This window comes from Pyxicephalus adspersus, chromosome 6, assembly GCF_032062135.1.
Source record: "Pyxicephalus adspersus chromosome 6, UCB_Pads_2.0, whole genome shotgun sequence".
NCBI lineage: Eukaryota > Metazoa > Chordata > Amphibia > Anura > Pyxicephalidae > Pyxicephalus > Pyxicephalus adspersus.
The window spans coordinates 65,857,168-65,869,961 of record NC_092863.1 but is presented as its reverse complement, the minus strand read 5'-3'; the positions used below and the strand labels follow the sequence as shown (position 1 = coordinate 65,869,961).

At 37.8% G+C, this 12,794-nt stretch overlaps 1 protein-coding gene and 1 long non-coding RNA gene across 3 annotated transcripts in view; one reads left to right on the top strand and one right to left on the bottom strand.

Moving 5' to 3' along the window:
* Positions 1 to 6,813: 6,813 nt before the first annotated feature.
* LOC140334020 (uncharacterized) lies at positions 6,814 to 8,719 on the bottom strand. Of its 2 annotated transcripts, XR_011921460.1 has the most exons (4): positions 8,677 to 8,719; positions 7,772 to 7,904; positions 7,315 to 7,396; positions 6,814 to 6,999 (listed from the first exon to the last, which is right to left on the bottom strand). It is a non-coding gene; the product is annotated as an uncharacterized lncRNA (long non-coding RNA). The 2 variants fall into 2 exon arrangements; XR_011921459.1 differs by lacking the exon at positions 7,315 to 7,396.
* An 87-nt stretch (positions 8,720 to 8,806) lies between these two features.
* SRP19 (signal recognition particle 19) overlaps positions 8,807 to 12,794 on the top strand; it is a 7,182-nt gene continuing 3,194 nt past the window's right edge. The window contains exons 1-3 of the mRNA XM_072416091.1: positions 8,807 to 8,904; positions 10,879 to 10,956; positions 12,461 to 12,536. Of these exons, the coding sequence (XP_072272192.1) occupies positions 10,919 to 10,956; positions 12,461 to 12,536 (114 nt within the window). The 5' untranslated portion in view covers positions 8,807 to 8,904; positions 10,879 to 10,918. The remainder of the gene's footprint in view (positions 8,905 to 10,878; positions 10,957 to 12,460; positions 12,537 to 12,794) is intronic.

Here is a 12,794-nt window from a genome sequence, read left to right as displayed (position 1 = left end):
TTTATGCGTTATGATGGGTCTGTAATGATGATCGGTTGTTGGTCCATATTAGATTGGGTTGTGTCCTCAAGTAAAGTGTGTAACAAACTCTCTAATAACACCATATTACCTAAGGACACGGCGCCATCAATAACACATTATCTAAAGACACAGCACCATCTACTGGTGTGACCTGAGTATAAACAGATTATTTTATAAATAGCATTTCGACAACAAATATATGTGTAATTCAAAAAAATGCAGTTATGCAAAGTCGAATAGTTTATTTTCTTTTAACTTCTTGTGCAGGTACAATGTTAATCACAGATAGGAGCCAACTGGTATCAAATTGATCATCTAGCTCAGGGTTTTAAAGTGGAATCTGCTACCGACACTCAAGGTGGGGTGCCAAAGTGCCCCCTTCAAACACTGTTCCTCATTGATCTATTTCAGTTATTGTCATCATCTGCTGGTCGTCTTCCAGGTTCATTGACATCAGCCATCTTCATTGGCCAGGTCCAGAAGATATACCTCCCACACGTGGGGGATCACCACTTCATCCCACTACTGAATCATTTCAAGACTATACTGAGCTGCATTGCAGATTGGAAAAAAATACATATTAGTCTCATATAAAGAAGTTTGTGTAAAGTGGAATTTGTTTTCTTCTTTGGAAAACAGCTGCATCTCCAATAAGCCTTGTCAGCTCCCTTATGGTACAAATTGTCTCACAGTCTCCTCTTATAAATGTTATCAAAAATATGAATATTTTGTGTTTACACAGAACATCTGCAGACTGTATCTGCCAGCAGCTTGGCACACTTAACTCTTTCATTACCAGGCACAGTAAGGCAAAGCATTCATTCTGTCAATAAGTGCTTGCCACTTCAGATAGAAAGGGTTAATGGGGCAGGACTACCATCAGATGGTCTGACACTCCTTGTAAATGTAGTTCTTCAGTTACTAGTCCAGCTGTTGGGTTCTGAAGTTTGCCCCTGAAAATGCTGTGCACTACAGAATTGGACTTCACAGAGGGGCCCATTTCAATTGCATTGTGGTAATTATTGGACATAATCTACTTTGCATAGGCCCTAAAAATGATTAATATTTTTTTTTAAAGCGCAATAATCCAAAAGGAGGTAGGTAGAAATAGGGAGGTGACGCAAGCCACATTTAAATGCACTGCATTTTTTATGCTTTTTTCTATCTCTGCATCAACTGGGGAGGTTTCCCTTTGCTTTTAATTCCCATAACCCGGGTAATGACAGAAATTGAACAGGGAGATACATGCATCAATAAAAACTTCATACAGTTTTTAATATTATATTATAAATTTAAATTATGAAAATGTTCTTGCTTTGTGTCCTGGTTGGAGAGATTTCTTTATACTTTCTATCTCATATTTCCCAAGGACAGAAAGTGAGTAGAATATTTCCCAGCAGAGACATAAAAATTAAAAAACTGATAGAGGTTCCAAACGCTTTCCTCTTTCAATTAATTTTTTAAGGGTTGTGTCAGACTTTAAGTATAAATTTATAGTAAAATCAAATTAACTATTTTAAATACTGCCTATGGTCTGTTATTTAGTAAATGAACAACAATATATAGAAGCATCCATAATAGGATGTTTCTGCACTGTGCGCATTGCCAGAAAAATAAAAAACGCAAATGCTTTCCAATAAAATACCACCTCATTATGAAAGGGTGAAATTGGATGACATGCAAACCTGTAGTGCTGAGGGCACACAGGATCAGCACAAGAAAAATGGAAGTGGTTAAGCTATGCATTATGTGTGAAAATATTACTACAAACATACACTACAACATAACAGTAAGTCTTTTGTAAGTTCAGTTCAGCTTTAAATTTGAAGGGACTTCCACCTACACTTTTTTTTTTATCTCACACAGGCTGCATCCCTAATAAACCATGAAGAAAGTATACGGTGAAGAACACCAATTTTTGTAGCAGGATTTTTTAGGCCGATACCAACAACATGTATTATGAAAATAACAAAATTTTAATATTAACATTAAAATAGATCATTCCAAGTACCGTGTTTCCCCGAAAATAAGACCTACCCCGAAAATAAGACCTAGCACTTTTCCCCCAACCTGCCCTAATATAAGACCTACCCCGAAAATAAGACCTAGTAGAAAAAGAAAAAAAAAAATCAAATGTACATTGTTCTACATGAATATGGTAAGTGTTTTTTTTCATTAAAAAAAGTATATAAGACCTACCCTGAAAATAAGACCTAGTGTGTTTTTGGAAGCCCAAAAAAATATAAGACAGTGTCTTATTTTCGGGGAAACACGGTACATAAAACACAGTAAAACCATGCTTACAAGCATTAACCTCTCCTTTCAGAGTATCCCTATGGGGAGTACATTCTGAGTTTGTTCTCTACACATTTCGCGGAAATATCCGCTTCCTCAGGAGAGAGAATCTATATTCATAAAAAAACTACATTATTTTCATGTTCGTGTTACCATCGTACAAAATGTTACTGTGTCTACAGCAAAAATACATTTTATTCAAATTCTTGCACACCAATTTACCTGATGTTTCTGTTTTCAGCAACACTCTTAAAATCAGTGGTAAGGGAAAGGTCAGTGGCCATGGCAATCAAGCTGTTATATGCTTGATTACATACCAAGGAGGATCACTCCTTGGTATGTAACTTCCTGCTGTGGGCCAGAAGGTAGGAGGGATTCTGAAGAAAATAAATTATCCCTGAAATGAATATGTATCTGTATTGTGTCTATGTATATATTATACTTTGCTGGTAGTTTTTTTTTCTGTTTAGCTCCACTTTACAATAAATGAAATGCATGAGATAAAACATCTGGTCAAATCTCATTAAGTAGCATGAAAGTGAAATTATACACTTTAAAAAAAAAAAAAAAACTCTTAGGGAGAAGCCTAGGTGTAATGCACCAGTTTGGCCCTATCATGTCCATAACACTACTTTAGAAAAGTAAAAAAATTAAACACAACAGTGTACTTTATAAATGTTGGGGAAAATTTCCCAAAAAATGGACACAGCTTTAAAAGCTTGTAAGAAGTTATGCCTTATTAAAGCAGAATTAAACCCTAATTAAAAATAAATTTGTGATCCATTTTTCAAATTCATTTACTTGTCCCTGTTCCATCACAGCCATCACCTGGATGATGGCCTGGATGATGTATGTAAACATGGGAGTTCATTCAGTGCCACCAGGACGTTCTAAATTGATAGCAGTGATCAGGCAGGTAGATGTGATTAATTGCAGAAGGCACATCGCCTGTCCTGTGCTGCCTGATTTTTAGGGATCCACTTTAACCATACTGGAAAGTAAAAAGAAAAAAATATTTATTTTATTTATTTGAATCTAAACTTTCTTTTTATATTATGCTTTCCACTTAAAGTGAACCTGTGCCCAGATTTTTCAATCAGTAGAACAACTTCAGAATAAGCCCTAATTAATTTCCTTATATGGTGTGAGAAAATTGTACACCAAAATACTTTTTTCTCTCAAAGGCTTTAGGAAAATACAAGACCATACAACATTATTATTATTAGCAAAACATTTCAATAGGTTGGTCTTCTATAAAGGACAAATTGACGTGACTTCTCCAGGCTGTATTGGAGTTACCGGGTCTCACTGGTTACTACCAAGTCTCAGCTGATGGTACAACTAAACATCTTCTATCTTCTGACTGCGAAAGAAAATCAGCATGACATTTCATTCACCTAGAGCACCAAATTTCCTTGGCTCAGCACTGCAATTGTGGCCTTCAACATTGCCTGTTTCTTATTGCTTGTTCATTAGAGCTTGGATAACACATCTGAAGACAGGAAGACCATGTGTTTTGATGCTGTGCTTAGTCTTGCCTTTGTGTACATTTTCTTGTGAATCATCTTCCTTATCCATTGCTTCTTCCAAGCCCTGCGGTTTTCATATTGAACCATTAGATGGCCAGTGAAGTCTGCTCACAGGATTTACATTGTCCCCCATACACAGCTTTATTTGCAGCTTCAGCAGCATCAAACTGCCACCTGTCAGATTTTGTTCCCTCCTCTGCAAGACATGATCAAATTGAAACATTGGCAGGGAGAATTCTGACCCCGCTTCTTTCCACCTATCAGATTTGCTACCATTTGTTCCTTACAATATTGGCTTTCTTGAAGGGCTACCATCCCCTTTTTGGAAAGCTTTGAAAAGTGTTGGCTGAGGGTAATATAGTATACTTTGTGGGTTAGCCCAGAGGTTGCCAACTGGTGGTCCGTGAGAAAATTTTGGTGGTCCACACCTGATTGTTTTATTTTATTTGTTTATTTCTCAGATGTTCTTTCTGGTAGGTATGACCCTAGCTGTGTATTTTCTTTAACTGGTATATTATTATCATCAAATAGTTTGACTTTGATAACAATCATTTCTTGTTTGGTCTTAGATTCAAATGAAATAAACCCATAAGGAGTGAGAAAAAGCAAACAAATATTTGGCATTTGATTAGTAATACCAAAGATATTGCAACTAATGATAACACTGGTCAACAAATATTTTCTTGTCAAACAGATTAAAGTCATTTTAGATAATGTTTGATGCACAGATTCCAAATATCATATTGGTTTTCCTAGATTGGCTCTAGTTCTTCAAATATAGACCTCAATAATATTCTCATGGAAAACTAATGAAACATGAAAATTAAGCAAAATTAAACTAGATACCTATGTATACAAAATTACATTTTTGAAATACTTAATGTCAACATATTCTGAAAAACTCTGTATGATTTCCTTTTATGCTGATGATCCAGACAATCACCTTGAAGTCTCCAGCAGTAGTCTGCCATCATGTGTCTATCCCATCTGCCCTCAAACCTTTTGTCACACTTACCCCTTCCTCACTAACGTGCAAAAGCCTCTCTCCTGTGCATGCGGGCAGTTCTGATGTTGGGCATGCCTCTGTTTCCAAGCTTTATCAATTCTGTCCAATCCACTGGCCAATCAGAAAAAAGCCTCTTTACCAGCACTGGCTATTTAGCTAGCTCACACACTGCACCCTAGTTCTGTTGAGCTAGTTCCTGTTCACCTGGTGCTTAAGTCAGTGTTTCCTGTCTAGCTCCTGCATTAACCCATCATCTAGTCTGTTGGTTCCTGCCCACTTTCTCTGTGCTGTTCCTGTTTGTCTGTCTGTGCCTCCTGTTGCTTCCAGTGTCTCCTGTGCCCACAGTGGTCCCTGTGTCACTAGTGTCTGTCTCCTGGATCCCTGGTAATTGACGCCTGGCGTGTGACCTGACCTTTCTTGCTTGCCACCTGCCTCAACCCGGCCTTCCTTGACTATACTTCTTCCTTGTGATTTGGTACCGTGTTTTGCCTACCTTGGTGTGCCCAAGGATCGCAACCTGGCAGTACCCAGTGGCGCAACATCCTCACCATCAGAGTTTCTGGAGAAGACCTGGTTACTGCCTAGACTCTGCACCTTGGCCCTTCGCGCAAGCCGTAGCGTCACCTAGTGGTCCTGTCTCTGTGCATGACACCTTTCTTACATCACCTTTATATCTTGATGGAACCTCTCCCCTTGTTCCTCACTGAAATTGCCAAGGTGTTGTGGCAATTTTTGTAAATGGCTATGGAGATAGTGTACCTTTATGCTCATGGTAGCACCCACATTTTTAAAGTTTAAGAGCAAGTTTTGTACCAGTTCTTCATAATTTTGTGCGTTATGGTTACCCAAGAAGTTCTTGACAAACATGACATAGCTGTGCCAGGCAGAAGCTTCAGTATCAGTCATGTAACTTGTAAAATTTGAACCATTTATCATTTTCCGAATCTGGGGTCAATAAGAGTTTCCTGCTTTTAATTTTGCAGTACTCAATCCAGGGAAGAATCTACAAATGTATTTCAAGCAATCACCATCATTGTTTAGAGCTCTTTAAAAATTGACTAATTAAACAGAACTTTATGTGTAGTGGAGGCAGAAATATTTTTTCTTTGTCAACTATTGACTCATTAATGATGGTCGCTGCACCTTTTTTCATGTTTTCCCTTGGAGGCCATGTCACTTTTTTCCAGTGATCTTGCTTTGCTCTATTATCCCACAAGCAGATGAAACATGGGTACTTTGTGTATCCACTTTGCTGTCCAAGTAGGAAGTTCACCATTTTTAAATCAACACATTTGGACCATTGGGGTTCATGATAACAAAGCTTTTGTAAGACCATTTTGATATTTTCATACTCTTCAAGTTTTCTTGAGTGACCCATTGGAATTGATGCATAGCAGTTGCCATTATGCAGTAAAACAGATTTCAAACTTCTGGTGTATTCTGGTGCTCCCATATGGGCTAGTAGTCCAGGGATGTTATAACAGGACACGAAGTCTCTATCTTCACTGAAATATAGTAGAGGTGTCATCTCTCTTGTCCTATAAATGGTTATTTTAACTTCCGGTCTCAGACAGTTCTTTTCTTTTAGCCTGGATGCTAAATTGACAGACTTAAGTCACGTCACGTATTAAATCATTGAGCTCTTCTTGGGAGAACTGCTGGTTTGATGAAACATTTCCTTCATATTCACTTCCACTGCTAACTCCTGGATTACACTCCAAACCCTGTAAATCCTCCATGTCGGATACAGGAATATCAGGGACTGTAATGATCACTGGTATGGGAACATCAGCACCATGTGGCACAAGTCGTCTTGCTGATTCCAAATTAGGGTATTACCATTTGTTTTTCTTGTAACGATTGAAACCTTTTACATTCACATCTCAAAAATAACAACCATTATGATGAAATTTCAAACTTTTCAGTTTTTTCATTTTTCCACTGATGTAGACACTAGACAAGTTTTGCATACCGTATGGGGAGCCTAATGTTATCTTGGTCCCCAGTTTAATACCAAAATATGCAAGATATGTTTGTTTCACAAATTCTGCAATGTTTCCTCTCTGTTTTTGCTGGGAATATTCACCACAAATGTAGCAAAATACATTAGGATCATTTAAACAACTTCTTCTTAAAAAACTCAAATTTCTGTAAAAAAAAAAAAAGAAAATATATGAAAGAAGAAAAAAGGCAAATGAAAGTTTTGTGAAAATAATGCTACAATAAATATTTAAATGCAAAACATTGGTGTAAATAAAGATTGATAATAATATGCAGTGTTAACATTTGTTGGTAAAATTGTCTGTTCCTATTCCTGTATCACAAGAACTAGAGACAATTCAATGAAACTGATCTCATTTCTGGATTCAGCAGACCTGAAATACACTATATTAAAAAATCCTTGGCAAGAGAAAACATTTTTTTTGTTGAGCCGTTTATTGGTAACAATAGTAATCACTTAACTGTGAACTGATCACTGAATCAGAGCCTCCATAGTCCTCGTCAGGCACCATTAGGAAGATCATCATTTTACAAATGTATTTATCTAAAAAAAAGAAACAAATTACTGGTTTGCCGGATTTAAAATTATGAATTTAGTGGTCCGTGAGGTCTGAAAGGTTGTCGACCGCTGGGTTAGCCTGAGCCCTTCCCGAACAAAGTGTCTATTCACTTTGGTGACTGGACATATCATGACGGACATCACTGCTAGAGTTACCTAAAGACCCATTCATGGAAAATTGTACATTTTTGGGCATGTCACTAATGAAGAGTAGCAGAATCTGACACTAGTTGTCAATAAAGACACGTTAAAGAGGAACGACACTTAAAAAAGTTAAAAAATTGTGCTCAGGTTTATTGCAGAAGGGACAGGCAATGTCTAAACCTCCTGGCCTAATTGCAATGTTTTTATTAAACTCACCGGTGCTTTTTAGGTCATGGGCGCTGCCATCTTCACCCGATTCTCTTTCGTGTCCAAAATTTTTATTCATCTTAATTAGCCAGGGATGGAGTTCATTCATCTTCAGGAGCCAGCCATGCTGGGATGAGCTGTGCTAGGAAATAATGTGAACAGGCAAGCCTTTTATATATGTCCCTCATTATTTATGTAATTATTTATTCTATCTGTCCGTCATTATTATATATGTCATTATGTATTATATATGTCCCTCATTATTTATTATATATATATATATATATATGTCATTATTAATTATATATGTCCCTCATTATTTTTTATATGTCATTATTTATTCTATCTGTCTGTCATTTTTATATATGTCATTATGTATTATATATGTCCCTCATTATTATATATATATATATATATATATATATATATATATATATAGATGTCATTATTATATATGTCCCTCATTATTTATTTTATTTGTCATTATTTATTCTGTCTGTCATTATTATATATGTCATTATGTATTATATATGTCCCTCATTATTTATTATATATATATATGTCATTATGTATTATATATGTCCCTCATTATTTATTATATATATATATGTCATTATTTATTATATATGTCCCTCATTATTTATTTTATATGTCATTATTTATCCTGTCTGTCATCATTATTATATATGTCATTATGTATTATATATGTCCCTCATTATTTATTATAAAAATCTGTCATTATGTAATATATATATATATATATATATATATATATATATATATATTTAGTCTGGTATTATTTATGATATCTGTCTGTCATTATTTATTATATATGTCCCATTATTCCAGTGCTGTGCAATGCAGTGTACGTGGGAAAAATTGTTGGGAGGGTAAGAGTTAAATGAACATCACACCTCGACACGCCACACGTGAAAGAACGCATGCCCGAGCTTCCGCATGACCCTTGCAACTCTGACCCCTCTCATCGTCCCTCCTTGTTATACAGACAACCAATCAGCAGCGTGTGTTTGGCTCAGAGTGAGGTTAGGCACGCAGACGGCTTCCTGGAGCTTGCTTCGTGTTTCGTATTTCCGCTTCCTGCCTGTGTGTGCCCGGAAGTGCCAGTCAGCAGCAGAATAGAGGTATGGAGGAGGGAGGGTGAATATTCAGATGTCGGTGTGCTGTGTGTGGTGTTCCGGTGTCTCAAGTAGTGGTTACAGTCAGCATGAGATTCATGCTGACGGTGTGTGTCAGGAATGGTGTGCTGTGTGTGTCAGGAATGGTGTGCTGTGTGTTCCATGCTGTCAGTATGAATGGAAGCAGTCACTGGAGATGTCTGCATGGGGTATGTATGGGGCAGCTGTGCAGGCTGTGCTCATCCTCACCCAGACATCTCCTATAATGTTCATTTTTGCCGGGAGGGAATCCTGCCCATTGCTGTATATCAGGGGTCACAATTATTATTATTATTATTAAACAGGATTTATATAGCGCCAACATATTATGCAGCACTGTACATTAAATAAGTGTAGCAAATGACAGACTAGTACAGATAGTGATACAGGAGGAGAGGACCCTGCCCCGAAGAGCTTACAGTCTAGGAGGTGGGGGAAGTAACACTCAATAGGAGAGGAGATGTGGAGTGGTGGGAAGTAGTGAGGGTTTTAAAGCGTACTTAAACCCAGAATTTTCACTTTACATAAAGAGGTAGATAACCCTTTTATGTAAGGTAAAAATTTAATTTGTGTTTTTTTTTTTTAAGTGCATCCTTTTTTGTTTTATATATATATATATATATATATATATATATATATATATAAAGTGCAGCACCACCCCCATATTCTCGATCACCTAGGCAATCGAGAATGAATGGCATTGCAAAGCCTCCCGAGATACCTATGTCACACATCCCAAGAGGCTCTTGGGTGCTCCTTCTGTGTATACCCGAGTTTCTGTATTGCCAAAAGGGAAAGAAATTGCAGATTTTAAGCATGCGTAGTGAGATTGGCAAGTTTTTTTCCCATCAACGTCACCTGATCTTGCGCCTGGATCAGGTGACGTAGGAAGAAGAACCCGGAAGAAGAGGAGAATGGCAGCGCCTAGTGTGCTGGCCCAAAGGCGGATACCAGGGCGCCGTGGGACCCGACGGATAGACTGATCTGCAGGATTGAAGGTAAGTGTATTTTTTTTTTGTTTTGGGTGGTTTTTTGGGTTTACTTCTTCCTTAAGAGAGAGAAGAAGATGGGTAGGCAAGTTTGGAAAAATGGGTTTTGAGTGATGTTTTAAAGGAGCAGAAAGTAGGAGCAAGTCGAATAGGATGAGGAAGACCATTCCAGAGAGTTGGCACAGCTCTAGAAAAGTCTTGGAGCTGTGCATGTGATGAAGTTATGAGTGAGGAAGCCATTAGTAGGTCATTGAAGGAGCAAAGGGGGAAGGAGAGCAGCTGGGGGAATATTTTTTTTTACCAGGTCTGAAAGGTAAGTGGGACAAGAACTGTGGAGGGATTTGAAAGCAAAGTGCGGGAGCTTGAATTTGATTCTCAAGATGGTCACACAGTCATTCTGTGAAATACCTCAGAGAAATAAGTGTGCACATAGAAGGATTCTCCCCTGTATTTCTCATTTCTGTGGACAGCACAGCTTGTTTTGCGAGCTGAATGTAATGGCCATCATTTAGACAGGGGAATATTAGATCTGCGGGAACTGCACCTATTTGCTGCTGATATAAAGTTAAGTGAATTGTTGCACAGGGCTACAGCAGAGCCATTCACAAAAATATCATTGTGCTATTGGCAGCCATGAATGTGGTCTATATATCTGCACCGAGGCTGCAGCTGTCTGCAAATCTTGTTGCCTTTATTGCAGTTTGCTTCTCCCAATCACATGGCAGCAGTTTGCTGTGCCATGCTGTTTGACACCTTGTGTCTGAGATTGGCCTAAATCTCTCCAGCAAGGACACAGACTTCATAATAAATGACACAGATTCTAAATCCTCATCTATTGAAATGAACACCAAATAAAAAGCCAAAACACAGCTGTGTGGAAGCATTAAGTCATATTTTATTCTTGTATATTTACATCAGATTCTAATTTTCTTTTATTGATTTGCTTCTTTAGGGTAAAGAATACTAATATGCAACTGTGAGAAGGCTGAACCATGGCAGACCTCAAAAAGCTCTATACAGACCCAGCCAGGTAACAAAAGTGCACAAACCCCATATTCTGAACATTTTTCTATACAAGTAGTCCCCGGTTAACATACGAGATAGGGACTGTAGGTTTGTTCCTAAGTTGAATTTGTATGTAAGTCGGAACAGGTACATTATTTTAATAGATGCAATTAGGACAGATGTTTGTCTCAACAATATTAGGCAGCATGGTGTCAGTTACTGTATAAAATCCTCACTGTGAGTTAATCACAAACAAAGCAAATAAAAAACATCTTTATGGAGCTAGACATTCATTAAAATTTGTTTCAGCTTGAAGGGAGAGAGGAAAGCCATAGCCAGGTGGTCATAAGGTGGGCAGGCATGATCAGAAGCCTAGACATTCATCAACTTCTGGAGCAAGCTGTGCTTTGATATGAAGAAACAACTGCAGAGTTTTCGTGGTCATTAAAGAGTTAAAAAGGCTGCAGAAGATCACCCACAACCTCAGCTGTGTTTAGCAAAAGATTTCTTCTGCAAGTCATGCACACTGCCCCTACCCCCATCAATTCTCTGTCCTGCACACAAGCGAGCAGGGATTCCCCCAGTCGTATCTAGGAGTCGTCTGTATGTTGGATGTCCTTAACTTGGCAGCTCTGAAGAATATGTGCTGCATGGAGCCAATGCAAAAAGCAGCAGACAGAGAAGCAAGTCATATAGAAAGTGCTTTTAGTTTCTTTCAAGTTTCTAAAGCAGGCAATAGGTATATTTATATAGAGAGCAGCACGGTGGCTCAGGGGTTAGCACTCCGGCCTTTGCAGCGCTAGGTCCTAGGTTCGAATCCCAGCCAGGACACTATCTGCATGGAGTTTGCAGGTTCTCCCCGTGTCTGCGTGGGTTTCCTCCGGGTACTCCGGTTTCCTCCCACATCCCAAAAACATGCAATAGGATTAATTGGTTTCCCCCTAAATTGACCTTAGACTACATTAATGACATATCACTATGGTAGGGACATTAGATTGTGAGCTCCTTTGAGGGACAGTTAGTGACATGACTATGGACTTTGTACAGCGCTGCGTAATATGATGGCGCTATATAAATACTGTATAATAATAATAATAATAGAGAGGAAGAGCAGCTTTTATGGTTTGTAGAACACTGTTCTGCAGTATTTCTCACCCAAATACTGAAATTGTTGTTACTGGTAGAAGAATATCCATTACATATCCAAAATAATGGGATTATTCCTCATTTTATTATATTTGCAGTCATGCAAGTCTTTTCCTATTCTGCGGCCAGTCTACGCACCCAGAACTGCTGCTGTGTAGTACAGAAAATTATTATTAAAAATAATAAACAGGATTTATTTAGCGCCAACATATTATGTGGCACTGTAGAGATAGAAAATCTGTCTCCCATATAACTGGTGAAAAACACTAAAGCGTTCTTAAAACAGAAGGGAAATGCACATCATTTTTTAGGTAAAAATCCTATGCATCACATGACAATTCATATACCAGCAGAATATTTACATTTTTCTTTAAACATTACAGGTTCATCTGTATTTATCCAGCTTACATCAATAACAAGAAGACTATTGCAGAGGGGAGAAGGATACCTATTGAAAAGGTTAGTTACCTATGTAGAGAACTCAACCAGCAAATAAATGGGCTACTTGTAGTATTCCTCAGATGAATATTGCTCCAGTACTCCAAGTTGTGGAATACAAATAGGAAAAAGTATAATGTGAACGGACATCCAGGAATTTTTGTTTTATATGGTGTATCCTATGGCTTGGCTGCTTTAACACATATTAACCCCCCTAGCAATCTAATTCTGTCAGTTTTTTGATGCAAAAAGTGATCCTATTTTTTATTTATTTTTTTT